General features: G+C 65.6%; 2 protein-coding genes across 3 annotated transcripts; one reads left to right on the top strand and one right to left on the bottom strand.

Moving 5' to 3' along the window:
- The first annotated feature begins 2,046 nt into the window (after positions 1-2,046).
- Positions 2,047-8,009, top strand: NUBP2 (NUBP iron-sulfur cluster assembly factor 2, cytosolic). 2 transcript variants are annotated; one of them, XM_054180709.1, is made up of 7 exons: positions 2,047-2,100; positions 3,379-3,497; positions 4,736-4,934; positions 6,254-6,408; positions 6,601-6,711; positions 6,954-7,023; positions 7,541-8,009. In XM_054180709.1, the coding sequence occupies exons 1-7, from the start codon at positions 2,064-2,066 to the stop codon at positions 7,684-7,686; spliced, it is 837 nt and encodes a 278-aa protein (XP_054036684.1). In that variant the 5' UTR covers positions 2,047-2,063; the 3' UTR covers positions 7,687-8,009. The 2 variants fall into 2 exon arrangements, with proteins under 2 accessions (XP_054036684.1, XP_054036685.1); XM_054180710.1 differs by lacking the exon at positions 2,047-2,100 and adding an exon at positions 2,107-2,207.
- A 2,208-nt stretch (positions 8,010-10,217) lies between these two features.
- On the bottom strand, positions 10,218-12,689 carry IGFALS (insulin like growth factor binding protein acid labile subunit). The gene is made up of 2 exons (XM_054161352.1): positions 12,613-12,689; positions 10,218-12,065 (listed from the first exon to the last, which is right to left on the bottom strand). Exons 1-2 carry the CDS (start codon positions 12,626-12,628, stop codon positions 10,249-10,251), a joined length of 1,833 nt encoding a protein of 610 aa, XP_054017327.1. The 5' UTR covers positions 12,629-12,689; the 3' UTR covers positions 10,218-10,248.
- Positions 12,690-17,164: the final 4,475 nt, after the last annotated feature.

The following is a 17,164-nucleotide window of genomic DNA, read 5'->3' as shown; positions in this document are numbered from 1 at the left end:
CCAGGCAGACCTTAGAGCTGCCTCAGGGTTATGGTTAGGATCCAGAAGTTCCTCATCATGAGCCTCTGTGAACTTCAAGCTCTTTCTCCACACAGGGAAACCTTCTCCCCAGGCCCAGGCATTTAACTGCCCCTCAGAAACTCCCCCAAGACCCTGGTGCCCCTTCCACAGAGCGCAGATCCAGCATCCAGCCCTCACCCCTGGCCTGAGGAGATGTCAGGGACCGAGGCAGGGCCTCCCCGGTGCCTGCTCTGGCCACCTGCCACGCCATGGCCACCACTATGGTCCTGGACTGCAGGAGAGGCCGTTTGGCCAGCTGCCCACCGCAGGACGACCTTGCTTTCAGTGTCTGGGGCCGGGGAGAGACCACTTTGTGGCTCCCTGAGCTAAAAGCAGCCTTTGCATGGCCGTTTCCCAGCTTGCCCCGAGGCCAGCATGCCGACACAAAGCAGCTGCCTGTCTCCCAGCTCCAGCAGGGAGAGATTTCCACAGGCTCCTGACAGAGCACACCAGCTCCCAGCCACCCCCTGGGAGCACTGCACGGAAGGGGACAGGGGAACCTCAACGCCCAAACTCCTTTGCCCTGAAGTCTCTCTCTGCAGAAAACAACTCCTCACCCAGAGCCTCCTGCAGGGCTGAAAGCCTCCTCCCATCCCCGAAACCTGCTCCCCCTCTCAGCTGCTCTGCACACCCACACCTGCTCTGCTGCTTCCCTGACCTGCAGCAGCTCTGCCCCCCAGCACAGATCCTGCGAACCTGTGGTGGGTCAGCCCCATCCTACCGCCTGCCCCATGCCCCCCTCTGCTCCCAGCGGGCCGGCAGCTCCTGCAAAAGCAGGAGAAACCCAGCCACAACCGCTTGTGCAGGTGTCCATGGATGCTCTGAAGGGCTGGGGGCATCCCACCTGCCGAGATCACAGAACCACAGAGTCGTTTCAGTGGGAAAAGACCTCTCAGACCATCGAGTCCGACCACCAGCCTCACACCACCGCAGCAGCTATCCACCTCCTGCAGCGCCAGGGCCACGTTTCCAAGCGCAGCCGTGCTGGCAAAGCACCAAGACCCACACCAGACCGCCCCTTGTCCTGCTCTGAGAAGCACCCACGGCCGCCGAACACAGATCTGCTCCCCCGGCAGGCCGCTGCGGCCGGGGCTCTCGGGGGACGGCCGGCACCGGCGGCGCCGCGGGCAGAGCCAGGCCCTCTCCCCAGACAGGCCTCGGGGCTGCTGAGACCCCTGCTGGGTCTGGAGCGGCTGGCTGCAGGCCCTGCGCCGCACACTGCCCCGGCCAGCCGCCTCCTCCCCGCTCCTGCGCGCTCCGGCCCGGGGCTGCGCCCGAAGGCAAGCCTGGGCAGCTGCCGGGACAGCGCTGCGCGCCCGCGGCCGGAGCCACCCAGCCCCGGCGAGCAGGGCTTCCCCAGGCGCGGAGCGGCACAGAGCGCGGCGGGGATCCGGGCGGCCCGGCCCGGCCCCATCTGCGGCTCGGCCGGAAAGCAGGCACCGGAGCTCCGCGGTCCCTCGCCTGAGACGCGGCCGGACTAGGCCTGGCCCGGCCAGGCCGCCGCGCTTGGCCCGCGCGACCCCCGCAACCCACCGCGGCCCTCGGCTCCCACCCGTGTCCCGGACCCGGCCCACCTGCCCGGCCCGGCCCGGCCCGGCCCCGCCGCCGCGCTCTGACCTACTTTCCCCTCCCGGGACATAAACAATCCTCTCTCGCTACCACCCCGCAGCCATCTATTGGCTGCGTCTGCGCCGCATCCCTTTCCCATTGGCTGAGCGCCCCGAGGAGAAGGGGAGGTGCCTGCGGGAACCGCAGCACCACTGGCTACGCTGTACGTCAATCTCCGGGGAGCCGCGCCATTGGGGGGGCGCTGTGAGGGGTGAGCGCGGGTCGCGGAGGCATAACACTCATCCTATTGGCTGGTGGGGCGGGGTGTCAGAGGGCTGGGTTTGCTGCGGAGCCCTGAGGGGGCGGTGCTCTCGGTGAGCGCCCCCCTCGCGATTGGACATGGTGCCTGCCAGTCAGCGGGGGCGGGACCTTAACCGGGCGGAAGGCGGAAGCGGATGGAGCCCGGCGGCAGCATGGAGGAGGTGGCTGGGGGTGAGCGGCAATGGGGTTGTGGCCACGCGGTTCCCCGGGGCCGCCGGGCTGGAACCAGCGGGGAGTCGGTCCTCTGTGGGGAGGGAGGATCCCCAGGTGACCTCAAGGTGCGGGGCATGGCGGGGGGGCCCCAGCACACATTGCTGGGGAAGTCCCAGCCGGGGTGTCCGGTCCTGACGGTGGCTCGGGCCCGGTTCCTGGGGAGTTCTGAGGTGGCAGGGCCCGTACGGGTGACGTAGTGATGGGCCCTGGCTCCTGGTGGGGGAAGCTCCGCAGTATCCTGGCCAGGCTGGGACTCTGAGGCGACGGGGCCTGGTTACCGGAGTGGGCGTCCTGATGGTCCCTGCTAGAGGCCTGGGCTGGGCTCGGCTCCAGCTGCGGCGAGCGCCGAGTGGCCGGGCCTGGCGGGGGGCTGTCGGTGTCACCGGGCCGATATCCTGTGAGCACCTTGCTGCGGGGTTCCATCTGCCCCCTCCCCGGCTCCCCTTCTTCCCTCCCTCCCTGTTCTCGGGGCCGAGCATCCTTACCGTCCGTGGAGGTGCGGATGAGGTCTGCCAAGCTGCGGGCGGGCTCCATGCCGCCGGCGCCGGTCCCGGTGTCGGTGTGATGCCGGAGCGACGCGGGGCGGGCAGGCTCTGGCGTGGTGAGTCAGTGACCGGTGGTGACGGGGAGCCCGGGAACGCGGCCCCGGTGGGTGGGTGCTGTTTGTTCGCCTGCGGCTGGAACGCCCTCTCCTCCTCTCCGCCGCCGCTGCAGCCCCGGGCCGAGGAAAGCGGCCCCGTGCGTTCCCCGCGCTCGGCTCCGCGATGGCTGAGCCCGAAGCGGAGCCCCGAGCAGTGCTGACAGCGCAGCAAGGAACGGCTGGGAGGCTGGGCAGGAGCTGGGACCGTGGGGAGATGACTCTGTGGCCGGGAGAGAGGAAACGCCAAGGGCCTGACCTCACCGGGAGCCTCCCAGCCCTTCCCTGGCAGCGCTCAGGCCAAGCCTGGCACAGTCACTGCCTGATGGGGTCCCGTGGGTGGTTATTGCTCTGCTGCCCAGGTGTCACTTAGGTCATCAGGATAAAGCCTTTCCTCCCTGCACACTGCTCACTGCCGTTTCTCCTCTCGTCCGAAGCACTGCGGCACATCCTCCTGTGCTGTCCCTCGCTCTCCTGCCCCAACCTGCCTGCTCAGAGCCACCACGGCCCTCAGAGGAGCCCCCTGGCTCTGTGCTGACCTGGTGTGTGCTGCTGTCTTGCCTCAGAGGAGACTTTTGAGGCCTCTCTATTTCCCCCAGAGAGAAACAACCTGGCCGGGGTGCGGCACATCCTGCTGGTGCTGTCGGGGAAGGGCGGCGTTGGGAAGAGCACCATCTGCACCCAGCTGGCTCTGGCCCTCAGGCACTCTGGCAAGAAGGTCAGTGAGGGGCTCTGAGGTGCCCAGCTCCATCTTCCTCTTCCTCACCTCCAGCTGGGCTGGGATTTGCTCATCCTTTATGTGTGTGTGCCCTGTGTGGCTTCTCCGTGTGAAGACTCTGCTGCTGCTGGTTCCAGTGACTCTTTCTCTCTGTGCCTGCTTGAGGCAGGGCAAGGAGCTGCAGCTGGTTTCCCTTTCAGCCAAGAGATTAAAATCCTCCAGGATTTGTTGTTGCTTTGGAAATGAGCACTTAGGCCCTGGCTGCTTTGTGGTGCAACACAGCTCCCATGCTGGGGTGAAGTGGGTGAGCTAGAGGGTGAAGAGGGCACAGTGTGGGTATGAATGGGGCTGAATTCCTGTGCCACTGGGATTTTGGCCTGGTTTGGGCTGGAAGGCACCTTCCAAGCTCACCCAGTGCAAGCCCTGCAGCCAGCAGGGACAGCTGCAGCCACAGCAGGCTGCTCCCAGCCCCAACCAACCTGCCCTGCACTGCTGCCAGCCATGGGGCAGCTCCCAGCTCTCTGGGCAGCCTGGCACAGGCTCTCCCCACCCTCAGCACCAAACCTTTCTCCCTTCTCTCCACTCTCAGTCTCCCTCTTGCAGTTCCAACCATCCCCCCTTGGCCTGCCCCAACAGGCCCTGCTCAGCAGTCTGTCCCCAGCTCTCTTCTGGCCTTTTGAAGCCCTGCAAGGCCACCAGGAGGTCTCCCTGGAGCCTTCTCCTCTCCAGGCTGCACAACCCCAACCTTCCCAGCCTGGCCTCCCAGCAGAGGGCTTCCAGCCTCCCAGCACTGCTGTGGCCTCCTCTGGCCCTGCTCCAGCAGCTCCCTGGCTGTGCTGAGGGCTCCAGAGCTGCCCCAGCCCTGCAGGGGAGGTCTCAGCAGAGCACAGCAGAGGGGCAGAATCCCCTCCCTGCCCCTGCTGCCCACACTGCTGGGGAGCAGCCCAGGCCAGGCTGGGGCTGTCCCAGTCTTTTCTGTAGGGCCTTTAAGCACTGAAAAGCTCCAAGAAGCTCTCCCCTGAGTTAATAAAAGAAAGATCTCCCTGGAGGTAGCCTGGAGGTGCTCTTTGTTGGGCAGGAGGCCCAGGGGGGTGTCAGAGTTGGAAGCAGTTCTTTGTGTTTCTCATCTGGCTGCTGAAGTGCTGGGAGCAGCTGGAAGCCCAAGCCAGGGAAGGTTCCCAGCTGGGTGCTGCTGCTGTGCTCACTGCATCTGAAGGGCTCTGGCTCTTGGCCCACAGGTGGGGATCCTGGACGTGGACCTGTGTGGGCCCAGCATCCCCCACATGCTGGGGGTGCAGGACAGGGATGTGCACCAGTGTGACAGTGGCTGGGTCCCTGTCTTTGTGGACCAGGACAGGAGCATCTCCCTCATGTCCATTGGCTTCCTGCTGGAGAGGCCAGATGATGCTGTGGTGTGGAGAGGACCCAAGAAAAATGGTAAGCTTGGCTTCTGCCCTGGGCCCCTTCCACCTGCTGGGAGCCCTCCCAGGAGTGGAGCTGGCTCCTGCCTGGGCCCAGCCTCTCCCAGTGGGAGCAACCTGCTGGGAGCCCTCCCAGGAGTGCAGCTGGCTCCTGCCTGGGCCCAGCCTCTCCCAGTGCGAGCAACCTGCTGGGAGCCCTCCCAGGAGTGCAGCTGGCTCCTGCCTGGGCCCAGCCTCTCCCAGTGCGAGCAACCTGCTGGGAGCCCTCCCAGGAGTGCAGCTGGCTCCTGCCTGGGCCCAGCCTCTCCCAGTGGGAGCAACCTGCTGGGAGCCCTCCCAGGAGTGCAGCTGGCTCCTGCCTGGGCCCAGCCTCTCCCAGTGGGAGCAACCTGCTGGGAGCCCTCCCAGGAGTGGAGCTGGCTCCTGCCTGGGCCCAGCCTCTCCCAGTGGGAGCAACCTGCTGGGAGCCCTCCCAGGAGTGCAGCTGGCTCCTGCCTGGGCCCAGCCTCTCCCAGTGGGAGCAACCTGCTGGGAGCCCTCCCAGGAGTGCAGCTGGCTCCTGCCTGGGCCCAGCCTCTCCCAGTGCGAGCAACCTGCTGGGAGCCCTCCCAGGAGTGCAGCTGGCTCCTGCCTGGGCCCAGCCTCTCCCAGTGGGAGCAACCTGCTGGGAGCCCTCCCAGGAGTGGAGCTGGCTCCTGCCTGGGCCCAGCCTCTCCCAGTGGGAGCAACCTGCTGGGAGCCCTCCCAGGAGTGGAGCTGGCTCCTGCCTGGGCCCAGCCTCTCCCAGTGGGAGCAACCTGCTGGGAGCCCTCCCAGGAGTGGAGCTGGCTCCTGCCTGGGCCCAGCCTCTCCCAGTGGGAGCAACCTGCTGGGAGCCCTCCCAGGAGTGCAGCTGGCTCCTGCCTGGGCCCAGCCTCTCCCAGTGGGAGGAGCCTGCTGGGAGCCCTCCCAGGAGTGGAGCTGGCTCCTGCCTGGGCCCAGGCTCTCCCAGTGTGAGGAGCCTGCTGGGAGCCCTCCCAGGAGTGGAGCTGGCTCCTGCCTGGGCTCAGGCTCTCCCAGTGTGAGGAGCCTGCTGGGAGCCCTCCCAGGAGTGGAGCTGGCTCCTGCCTGGGCCCAGGCTCTTCTGGGCAGGTCATTCCTTGGAGGAAGAAGGCTGCTGGTGTGCAGGAGTGGGCTCAGGTCCCTTGGCTGGGGGGGAGCACAGCACATGTGGTGCTGACAGATAGCTCTGGGCCCTCGTCACCCAAGGTGGCACCAGCCCCCTGCCCCACAGCTCTCCCCACCTGCTGAGGCATGCTGTGGGGGGTTTTTCCCCTGCCCTTTCTCTTCCTGTAGCTCTGATCAAGCAGTTTGTTGCTGATGTGGCCTGGGGGGACCTGGACTTCCTGCTGGTGGACACCCCCCCGGGCACGTCGGATGAGCACATCTCCTCTGTGGAGGCCTTGAGGCCCTACAGGCCGCTTGGAGCGCTCCTGGTCACAACCCCCCAGGTAGGGCAGCTGCCTGGGGCTCAGCTGGAGCTCCTGGGCAGGCTTCTGCCTCCAGGCACGGCTCAGTGGGTGGCATTCTGGACCCCAGGTGGGTGTTTGTGCCTGCCCACGGCTCCTGGCTCTATAGAGGTCTGCCTGTCCTCTGCAGCCCCCCAGCTGGGCTCCCCCAACCTCTGCTGGTGTCTGCTGCAGGCTGTGTCCGTGGGAGATGTGAGGAGGGAGCTGACCTTCTGCAGGAAGACAGGGCTGGAGGTGCTGGGCATCGTGGAGAACATGAGCGGCTTCGTGTGCCCGCACTGCGCGGTGAGGGGCTGGGGGCTGCTGGGCTGGGGGGGGCTGCTGGGCTGGGGGCTGCAGGATGTGTGCCTGGGATGGCAGGGCAGTGGTGCTGGGCAGATGGGAAGCTGCTGGGTGCCAGCTGCTGTCCTGCAGGGCTGGAGGGAGGGCAGGGGCAGCGCCCTGGGGCTGGAGGCTGGATGGGAGCTGCCCTGTGCAGCAGGGCTGCCTGGGTTGGGACTCGACAGCTTTTGCTCTTCCTCCCTCAGGAGTGCACCAACATCTTTTCCAAGGGGGGAGGTGAGGAGCTGGCCAGGCATGCAGGAGTCCCCTTCCTGGGTGAGTTGGCTGCTGAGCAGAGCTCTCTGTGCTTGGAGCTGGGGTGCAGAGCTGCAGCAGCACAGGGCAGCTGGGCTGGGCTCTGCTCCCCATGAGCCTCTGGCAGCTGCTCAGAGGGCAGCTGTGGCTCTTGCTTCGTTTCTCTGCCATCCAAAACTGCTCAGGGGGCATCTGGCCCTGCTGGGGCAGAGGTGGTGGTAAGCAGCAGCCTGCTGATGTGGGGCTGACAGAGCAAGCAGGCCTGGAGCCTGCAGGAGAGCTACCCTGAAATGCCTCCCTGAGAAGCTGGGGGGTGAGGGCTGCCCCCTGCCCTCCAGACAGGGCTGGGCTCAGGGGCAGAGTCTCTCCTGAAGCCCTGTGGTGAGGTCTTGGGCCCAGAGGAAGCAGTTGCAGGCAATGGGTAGCTCCTGGAGAGCTCAGTGAGGGCAGGGGGGTGCTCCCACTTCTCCTGGGGGTGCCTGGCAGGGTGTCTCTTTGCACTGACCACTCCATCTCCCCATTTCTCCTTGTTCCACAGGCTGTGTTCCCCTGGACCCCCAACTCAGCCAGAGCTTGGAAGAAGGCAGAGACTTCATCCAAGAGTTTCCCAAGAGCTCTGCCTTCTCTGCCTTGGCTCACATTGCTCAGCAGGTCTTGGGCAGGGCATCACAGCAGCGCTCCTGAGGAGGCTGTGGAGCTGGCCCTGCCCACCTGAGCCCACTCCAGCAAGGGAAGGGGACTCCAGGAGCTGTTTAACTACAACACAATCACAGTGAGGGCTGCTGGAGGGTGAGGGAAGCACAGCATCGGTGCTGCTCACGGTGACCCAAGAAGGGAAGGGCTGCTCCACCTCCCTGCACCTGCAGGGCTCCTGTGTGGGTGCTGCTGCCTGCACAGCCTCTGCCTTCCCAGCATGGTGCTGCTCAGCCCAGTGCAGCTGCTCTGCACCTTCCTCCCCAGCCAGCTCTTGTGGGGCTGTTGGATGGTCCCCAGGCTGTGTCCACGGCGTCACAGCCCCTGCAGTGCTCCTGGAGGTCACCTGGAAGGTGGCTTCCTGTGCTGCTGCCTTCTCCTGCCACATCCTTTGGGTCAGGGCTGGGCTGGTGCCTGCCTCAGCAGCTGGTGCTGCCCTGCTGGGGAGCCAGGGCAGGCCAGCTGGCTGTGACAGCTCAGTCACTGCTGCTGCTGGGCTGGTGAGGAGGCAGGGTGTGTGCTTCCCAGCAGCCAAAGCCTCTCTGGGCTGCTGGGGATTAGCACTCAGGAATGTTTGGAGGTTTCAGGCAGTAAACACTTCCAATCCAGGTCTGTGGGTTCTGCTGTTCTGTGGCTTCATGCCTCCTCTGAGGAGCTCTGAGCCTTGGCCCTTCCCTGGGTGTTTCCTGCTTCTCCTTGCTGGGTCCAGCCAAGGCTTCCTTCCTTCCACAGCAGCTTCCAGCTCCAGCCAGGCCCTTGCTGAAGGCTGGTCCCAGCCCCTGCCAGCTGCTTTGCCACTGCTGCTCTCCACAGCCCTGCCACACCTTGGGCTCCTCTCTGTCCCCAGGTGGTTCTTGCCTGCTTGCTCCAAGTGTCCCATTCCCAGGGCTCCTCTTTCCCAGAAGCTGCTGCTCCTGTGGGCCCTGCCCTCCCCCTGCAGGGAGGGATTCAGCTGGGGAAGCAGGAGGGGGTGGTGTCTCCTTGCATCTTATCTCCCTCCCTTCTGGACTCTGAGCCCCTCCTGCCCCTCCTTCATGCTCAGGGCTCACCCTCACAGGGCTCTTTTGGGGAGGGGAGGGTGCAGGGCCGGAGGGGAAACTCAAATTCCTGGTAACCAAAGTGGATTAGAGCTGGGGCAGAGCAGGAGGAGCATCTGTCCCTGCTCCTGCTGCACCCACAGCACAGACACCAAGAGGCTTCCCCCTCCCTCCCCCCTCCCAGTGCAGCTTTCCTGACCTTTGGTCACTCCTCTGGGAGCTGGAGAGCTGGACAGAGGTGCTGGAGCCTGAGCAGGCTGCTGGGACAGCTGAGGAACCTCTCCCTCCCTGGGCACACACCACCCAGCAGGGCTTGCAGACAACCCTCTGCCTGCTGCAGGCCTTGAGGGGCTCTGCCTGGTGTCCCCCCACCCCCCCAGCCTGTGCCTTGGAACAGAGATAACTGCCAGGAGGGGTTGCAAGAGCTCCAAAGGTTTATTTGTCTGCTGCCATTTATCAGTGACCTGGGAGCAGCTTTCTGCTCCCTGCTGGCACCTGCTAGTGCAAGAAGCCAGCACAGCAACTCAGCTGCTGCCTTCCCTAGCCCTACCCAGGGGGCTTTGAGGACTTCCTGGGTGCTCTGTGGCAGGAAGATGCTTTGGCTTTGTCCTGCTGCTCAGTCCTGGGCCCCAGCAGGGATGTCCCAGCAGGCTGGGGTGCAGCTTGTGCTCATCCTCTGGCTTCACCTGCAGAACTCTGCCCAGTGCTGGGCTCCCCAGCTCAGGAAGGACAAAGAACTGCTGGGGAGAGTCCAGCACAGGGACACTGAGCTGCTGAGGGCACTGCAGCAGCTCTGAGCAGAGGCTGAGGGAGCTGGGGCTGGGCAGCCTGCAGAAGAGGAGGCTGAGGGGGGTCTTGTGGCTGCTTGCAGATATCTGAGGGGTGGGTGGCAGGAGGCTGGGGCCAGGCTCTTCTCAGTGGTGCCCAGGGACAGGACAAGAGGCACTGAGCACAAACCTGACCAGATGGAAGCTCCATCTAAACATGAGGAGGAACTTCTGCCCTGTGAGGGTGGCAGAGGCCTGGAGCAGGCTGCCCAGAGAGGCTGTGGAGTCTCCTTGTGTGGAGAGCTTCCAACCCCCCCTGGCTGTGTTCCTGTGTGCCCTGCCCTAGGTGAATCTTCCTTGGCAGGGGGGGGTTGGACTCCTTGGTTCTTCAGAGGTCCCTTCCAACCCCCTCCCAGTGCTGGGATCCTGGAGGCTGAAGAGCTGCCGCTGCTCCTGCTGGGATCCTGGAGCAGCCACGCAGCTCCTGGGGCAGCTCTTGAGACGTCTGAGGGCTAAACCGTCGCGGTTGGAGGCGTGGGGAGCCGGTGCCCACCGGCACCGTCCAGGCACACCTCCCCTTGGCTGCAGCACCACCCCGGCTGGGCAGCTGCAGGCGGCGGCAAACTGGAGCTGAACTGGGGCGGCCGCAGAGCCGCCGCCGCCCTGGGGGCACCCAGGGCCAGGGAGGTGGCAGGGGAAGGGTCCACAGCAGGGAAAGGAAACGTTCCCCAGGCAGGGAGAAGAGCTCCTCAGCAGTGGGCAAAGCTGTCCTCGGCGGTGTCCCGCAGGTCCAGGCCCGCCAGGGCCGGGGGGTGGCGGCAGGTGAGGTTGTTGTAGGTGTAGACGGGCGGGTGGCCGTCGTCCCCCTCGGCCACCGACTGCACGAAGCGGGGCACCGCCGCCGCGTGCCGCAGGGCGAACGCCCGCAGGCCCTGCAGCGAGCAGTTGCAGTGCCAGTTGTTGCCCCCCAGCCACAGCTGCTCCAGGGCGAAGGAGGAGGGGCGGAGGAAGCCCACCGAGAAGGTCTCCAGGGAGTTATTGCTGAGGCTGAGGTAGCGCAGGTTGGCCAGGGGGGAGATGGCTTCGCTGTCCAGCGCCTGCAGCCGGTTGTGGGAGAGGTCGAGCCAGAAGAGCCTCTGGAGCGGCCTGAAGGCGTCGCGGGAGACCTCGAGGAGCTGGTTGGAGGAGAGGAAGAGGTACTCCAGGTTGCTGAGCCCCTGGAAGAGCTGCGGGGCCAGGCGGCTGAGCCGGTTGTGCTTGAGGTCCAGCTCCAGCAGCTCGCGCAGGTCGCCGAAGCTCTGCTCCTCGATGGCGGCGATGGAGTTGTGCTGCAGGAAGAGGCGCCGCAGCCCCCGCAGCCCCGAGAACGTCTTGGCCCTCACCCTGCCCAGGCAGCTGCGCTCCAGGTGGAGGCTGTGCAGCTTGGTGACCCCCTTGAAGACGTGGTCGGGGAGGGCCTCGATGCAGTTGGCGGAGAGGTGCATGACGGCCACGTTGTGCAGCCCCAGGAAGGCGCCGGCCCTGACGTCCTGCAGCTGGTTGTGGTTGAGGCTGAGCACCTCCAGCTGGCCCAGCCCCTCGAAGGTCCTTTCGGCCAGGCTCTGGATCCTGTTGTGCCCCAGCTGCAGCTCCTCCAGGAACTGGAGGTCCCTGAAGGTCCTGGGCCGGAGGCCGGCGATGGAGTTGGCGGAGAGGCGCAGGACGTGCAGGCTGAGGAGGCCCAGGAAGGTGTCCTCGAAGAGGGAGACCAGCCTGTTGTGGGAGAGGTCCAGCCAGCGCAGGGCCTTCATGCCCATGAAGGCGCGGGGGGCGATGGCGGTGATCTGGTTGTGGTTCAGGTAGAGCTTCTGCAGCTTCTGCAGCTTGACGAAGACGTTGAGCTTGATGCCCTTCAGCGCGTTGCCGCTCAGGTCCAGCTCCTTCAGCTCGGTGAGGCTGCAGAAGAGCTGGTGCTGCAGGTAGGGCAGCTTGTTCCCCGCCAGGATCAGCTCCCTCAGGTTGGGCAGGTCGTGGAAGACCTTGTCGGGCAGGACCACCAGGGAGTTCCAGCCCAGGTTGAGGTACCAGAGGTTGGAGAGGCCGGCGAAGAGCCCTTCCTCCACCTTGCTGAAGTGGTTGTTGTTGAGGCTGAGGGAGACCAGGTTCTGGGTGTGCAGGAAGGTGTGGGGGGCCAGGTGCTTGAGGCGGTTGCGCTCCAGGTGGAGGTGGAAGAGGCTGCGGAGCCCGTGGAAGGCGTGCTGCTCCACCCCGGCCAGCTGGCAGCCCTGCAGGTCCAGGAAGTCCAGCCCCGAGAGGTTCCTGAAGGCGGCGGCCGGCAGCAGGGTGAAGTTGTTGCCGTCCAGCCACAAGGCTTTGGCGTTGGGCGGCAGGTCCGCGGGCAGCCGCGACAGGTTGCGGCCGCTGCAGAAGACGTTGAGCTCCTCGCTGTCCTCGTCCAGGCTGCAGGCGCAGGCGCCGGGGCAGCGAGGGGGCTCTGCCTCCCCCTGCTCCTTCGGCGCCTCCCCGCCAGGGGCTTGGGAGGCGGCGGCTAGCAGCAGGGCCAGGGCGAGCAGGAGGGCGATGCCCGCTGCGGGGTGTAGAGGAAAGAGGGGAGGTGGTCAGTGGGGGCGGGGGGAGGGGGGGAGACCCTTCTGGGCCCCCCCTGCCTGGGTGCCTGCACCGCTGGGAGGGGGGTGGGGAGGAGGGGTCGATCCAGCGTGCTGCAGGCAAGCTGTGGGAGGTGTTAGGAGCTGGATCTGCCCCGGGGAGAGGGGGTGGGATTTGGGATCGCCCCTAACTCCTGCCGCAGCTCAGACACCCACCCCCACCCCCCCAAATTCATCATCTCTGGCGGCAGCTTCCACGGGGGAAGCTCCCAAGCCCCTCTCTTCCTTCCTCCCCAGCCACCCCCCAGGAAGCCGCTCTTGAGCGAGGGGGTCTTGCTGCCACAGCCCCTGCAGCCCCCCAGCTAGCTCCGGTGCCTCCCCCGGGGGACCTCCCCGGAACGTCTTGCGAGCGGAGGAAGGGGCAGCAAAGCACAGCGCTGAGCCCAGCGGAGGTTTGGCGTCTCCTCCGTGCCCGTGTCCATCGTCTCCCTGCAGGGCCGGGGCAGCAGGCAGGGTCCCCAGGCTTACCTTTGCCTGTGCTCATGGTGGCAGGCAGGGCCGAGCTCCCTCTGGGCTCTCCGGGCCCCGCCGACTGCGCAGGGATGGAGCAACCACCTTGCCGCCTGGCCGGCCGCCCGCCCGCCCTTAACCCCAGCGCTGCTGGCAGGGGACGCAGCCTGGCCCCCAGGCTGGGCTCCTGCCTTCCCCCGCCTGCCCTGGCCCTGCCTTCGCCGCAGCCTGGGCGGGGTAGACGCCCGGGACAGGCTGCGCTGGGCACGGTGCCCTCCGGCGGGGTGGTCCTGCCCTGGGCTTTGTGTGAGCAGTGAGCAGGGAGGGAGGGAAGGAAGGAGGGAGGGAGGGAGCAGCCTCCTGGTACAGCTCTGCCCTGGCTTCAGAGAGGTCCTGAGGAGCGGCTCTGACCCTTCCCTAGGTGTCCTCATCCTGCACTGGGACACGACCCCCACCCCCCCAAAAAAAAAAACCCCGCAGGCTTGTGGCACCTCCATGGCACAGAGAGGTAGGGGTGGGGGTGGGAGGGGGGAGGCTGAGCCAGGGGCTGTGGCGAGGGGAACGGGAAATGGGGACCAAGCTCTCCTCAAGGTGGCCCTGGAAGCCTCGGGGCTGAACTTGCAGCCCTCTCCCGTGGGGGTCTCCGACTTGGAGGGGGGTTGGGGGTGGTGCTGGGAGCACTACAGGCTGCTCGGCTCTGTGCTTTCGAGCCCCAGCAGAGAGCCGAGCCCGGCTCCCACCAGCGAGGCGACAGCAGTGGAGGTCCTCCGGCGCTTGGCTCCTCCGCCAGCCCCCCCTGGAGGGTGGGATGGTGGTGCCTGATGCTGCAGGGCTGCTGGATCATCAGCCTCTCCGCCTGGCAGCTCATCAGAACCACCCCAGGGGAGGCTGGTGACCTCACTCTGTGCACCAGGTCGTTTCCCTGCCCCTCTCCAACGTGGCTTCTGCAGAACCTTTTCCCGATTTCTAGGAAAGGAAAAAAAAAAAGGGGGGGGGGGGGAAGAAAACAATAAATAAACCTCACTGCTGGCCCAGGGACAGCAGGAGCCTGGGGGGGGCAGCAGCTGCTGGCTCAACAAAGCCATGGCCAACCCCTCATGGTGGTGTCCTGGTGGCCCTGTTCCTCCTTGAAGCTGCACTAACCCTTCCTGATGCTGTCAGGGCTGGAAGGGAGCTCAAGGCTCAGCCAGCTCCAACCCCCTGCCATGGCCAGGGACACCTCACACTGCAGCAGGTTGCTCACAGCCACCTCCAGCCTGGCTGCAAACACCTCCAGGCAGGAGGCTTCCACCACCTCCCTGGGCAGCCTGTGCCAGGCTCTCGCCACCCTCCTGGCCAACAACTTCTTCCTCACAGCCAATCTCCATCTCCCCACTTCTAGTTCTGCTCCATCCCCCTCAGTCCTATCCCTCCCTGACACCCTCCAAAGTCCCTCCCCAGCTTTCCTGGAGCCCCCTGCAGATCCTGGAAGGCCACAATGAGGTCTGCTGGGAGCCTTCTCCTCTCCAGCCTGCACAACCCCAACTCCCTCAGGTTGTCCTCACAGCAGAGCAGCTCCAGCCCTCTGCTCCTCCTCCTAGCCCTGCTCTGGACACCTTCCAGCCCCTCCAGATCCTTCCTGGCACAGAAGCTGCAGATGTCCTGGTAGCCCTTTCCTTCCTCTTAGCTGCACCAGCCCTTCCTGATGATATCTTGGTAGCTCTGTTCCTCCTCCAGGCTGCACCAGGACAGGGCTGGCACCCTCCACACCTCCAGGGCTGAGCCTCTCCTGCTGCTGCTGAAGCTCTTCCCAGCATTGCTTCCCCACGTGCTGGACCCTGAGGTGGAGCAAGGATGTTCAGCAGCAGCAGCAGCCTCAAGCCATGGACACCTCTAGCATGTTCTCTCTTCCTCCATCCCCTTGGCATCTCCAGAGGCCTTCTGTCAGCTCTTCACCACCTAACCTGGGCACCTTTAAGCCAACCTTCGCAGTGGCCAAGGTGGGACCATGGCCAGGGGAGGAGGGGGTAGAGGCAGCCCAACTTTCCCACAAGCACAGCTTTCTCCCTGGCTTTTCTGGCCCTGGGTGGCCCTCTCCTCCCCCTCTATTTTTATCCTCTCTTCTGGGAAGTTCTGGGTCAGGAGCTGGATCTGCAGGACACATATTGACACAAGGCCGAATCAATCTGCAGGCGAAAAGAGCTGAACCAGCAGGGCCTGGCCAGCCAAACCCCAGCCCTGCTGCTGGGGAAGCCTCAGCCAGCCCCCACCTGCAGCTGGCAGCAGCCCTGGCAGGGTCACCAGCACAGGACCCTCCTTGCATCCAGCAGACCTGGCAGGGTCACCAGCACAGGACCCTCCTTGGCTCCAGCAGGCCTGGCAGGGTCACCAGCACAGGACCCTCCTTGGCTCCAGCAGACCTGGCAGGGTCACCAGCACAGGACCCTCCTTGGCTCCAGCAGACCTGGCAGGGTCACCAGCACAGGACCCTCCTTGGCTCCAGCAGGCCTGGCAGGGTCACCAGCACAGGACCCTCCTTGGCTCCAGCAGACCTGGCAGGGTCACCAGCACAGGACCCTCCTTGGCTCCAGCAGGCCTGGCAGGGTCACCAGCACAGGACCCTCCTTGGCTCCAGCAGACCTGGCAGGGTCACCAGCACAGGACCCTCCTTGGCTCCAGCAGGCCTGGCAGGGTCACCAGCACAGGACCCTCCCTGGCTCCAGCAGACCTGGCAGGGTCACCAGCACAGGACCCTCCCTGGCTCCAGCAGACCTGGCAGGGTCACCAGCACAGGACCCTCCTTGGCTCCAGCAGGCCTGGCAGGGTCACCAGCACAGGACCCTCCCTGGCTCCAGCAGACCTGGCAGGGTCACCAGCACAGGACCCTCCCTGGCTCCAGCAGACCTGGCAGGGTCACCAGCACAGGACCCTCCCTGGCTCCAGCAGACCTGGCAGGGTCACCAGCACAGGACCCTCCTTGGCTCCAGCAGGCCTGGCAGGGTCACCAGCACAGGACCCTCCCTGGCTCCAGCAGACCTGGCAGGGTCACCAGCACAGGACCCTCCCTGGCTCCAGCAGACCTGGCAGGGTCACCAGCACAGGACCCTCCTTGGCTCCAGCAGGCCTGGCAGGGTCACCAGCACAGGACCCTCCCTGGCTCCAGCAGGCCTGGCAGGGTCACCAGCACAGGACCCTCCTTGGCTCCAGCAGGCCTGGCAGGGTCACCAGCACAGGACCCTCCTTGGCTCCAGCAGGCCTGGCAGGGTCACCAGCACAGGACCCTCCCTGGCTCCAGCAGGCCTGGCAGGGTCACCAGCACAGGACCCTCCTTGGCTCCAGCAGACCTGGCAGGGTCACCAGCACAGGACCCTCCTTGGCTCCAGCAGACCTGGCAGGGTCACCAGCACAGGACCCTCCTTGGCTCCAGCAGGCCTGGCAGGGTCACCACCATGGTTTGTCCCTGCCTCCTGCAGCCTTCTTTGAGGGCAGATCTCACCTGGGTGGAGGACCAAAGAGGGGGCAAGAAGCCAAATCCTTTCCCAGCATGGCTGCAGGGCAGGGCAGCAGCAAGCCTGGGTCTACATCTCCACCTCTGAACCTGCTTGAAGGCCTCTCCTCCAGACACATCCCATGGGGCAAGCTCAGCACTGCTGCTTAGAGCCTCACAGCTGCTCAGTGCACTGCAGCACTGCAGCCACCCTGGGGCCAGCAGTTTGGGGGCTGTGCTGCTCAGCAGTTGTGTCCCTGCTAGAGACAGCAGGATGCAGGCAGCAGCAGCAGTGTGCAGAGGGCACCAGGCTGAGTGCTGCTGTCCATCCCCCAGAGGGGCCTGGGCAGGCTGCAGAGGTGGTGCCCAGGGCAAGCTCCTGAGGCTCAAGCAGAGCAAGGGCAGGTCCTGCACCTCCTCACTGTCAGCACAGGCTGGGGGAGGAGGGCAGAGAAAGCAGCCCTGAGGAGAAGGCCTTGGGGGTGCTGGTGGGGAGAAGCTGGCCAGGGGCAGGCAGGGTGAGATGCAGCACAGGAGGCCAAGGGCAGCCTGGGCTGCACCCAGAGCAGCATTGCCAGAGAGCCAGAGAGGAGATCCTGGCACTGTGCTCTGCTCTGGGCAGACCTCCCCTGCAGGGCTGTGTGCAGGGCTGGAGCCCTCAGCACAGGGAGGACCTGGAGCTGAGGGAGAGGCTCCAGAGGAGGCCAGGAGAATGCTCAGGGGCTTGGAGCAGCTCTGCTGTGGGGACAGGCTGAGGGGGCTGGGGGGGTTCAGCCTGGAGAGGAGAAGGCTCCAGGGAGAGCTCAGAGCAGCCTGGCAGGACCTGAAGGGAGCTACAGGAAGGCTGCAGAGGGACTGTTGCAAAGGCCTGCTGGGACAGCCCCAGGGGCAATGGTTTGAGATGAGAGCAGAGCAGATGGAGATTGGATGTGAGGAACAAGTTGTGCAGCAGGAGGCTGCTGGAGCACTGCAGCAGGCTGCCCAGGGAGGGGGCTGAGGCTCCAGCCCTGGAGAGATTCCAGGTGAGGCTGGAGAGGGCTGTGGGCAGCCTGAGCTGGTTGGGGATGTCCCTGCTGAGGGCAGGGGCTTGGGCTGGGTGAGCTC

This window comes from Dryobates pubescens, chromosome 4 (assembly GCF_014839835.1).
Source record: "Dryobates pubescens isolate bDryPub1 chromosome 4, bDryPub1.pri, whole genome shotgun sequence".
NCBI classification, from domain to species: domain Eukaryota; kingdom Metazoa; phylum Chordata; class Aves; order Piciformes; family Picidae; genus Dryobates; species Dryobates pubescens.
This window is presented reverse-complemented; position numbering and strand designations above follow the sequence as displayed.

Bases quoted from the DNA above. Each gene is read 5' to 3' on its own strand.
- NUBP2 (XM_054180709.1), top strand. From the start codon at position 2,064: ATGGAGCCCGGCGGCAGCATGGAGGAGGTGGCTGGGG. The intron at 3,498-4,735 runs GTCAGTGAGGGG...CTTGGCCCACAG, and splicing joins TCAGGCACTCTGGCAAGAAG to GTGGGGATCCTGGACGTGGA. The intron at 6,712-6,953 runs GTGAGGGGCTGG...TTCCTCCCTCAG, and splicing joins TCGTGTGCCCGCACTGCGCG to GAGTGCACCAACATCTTTTC.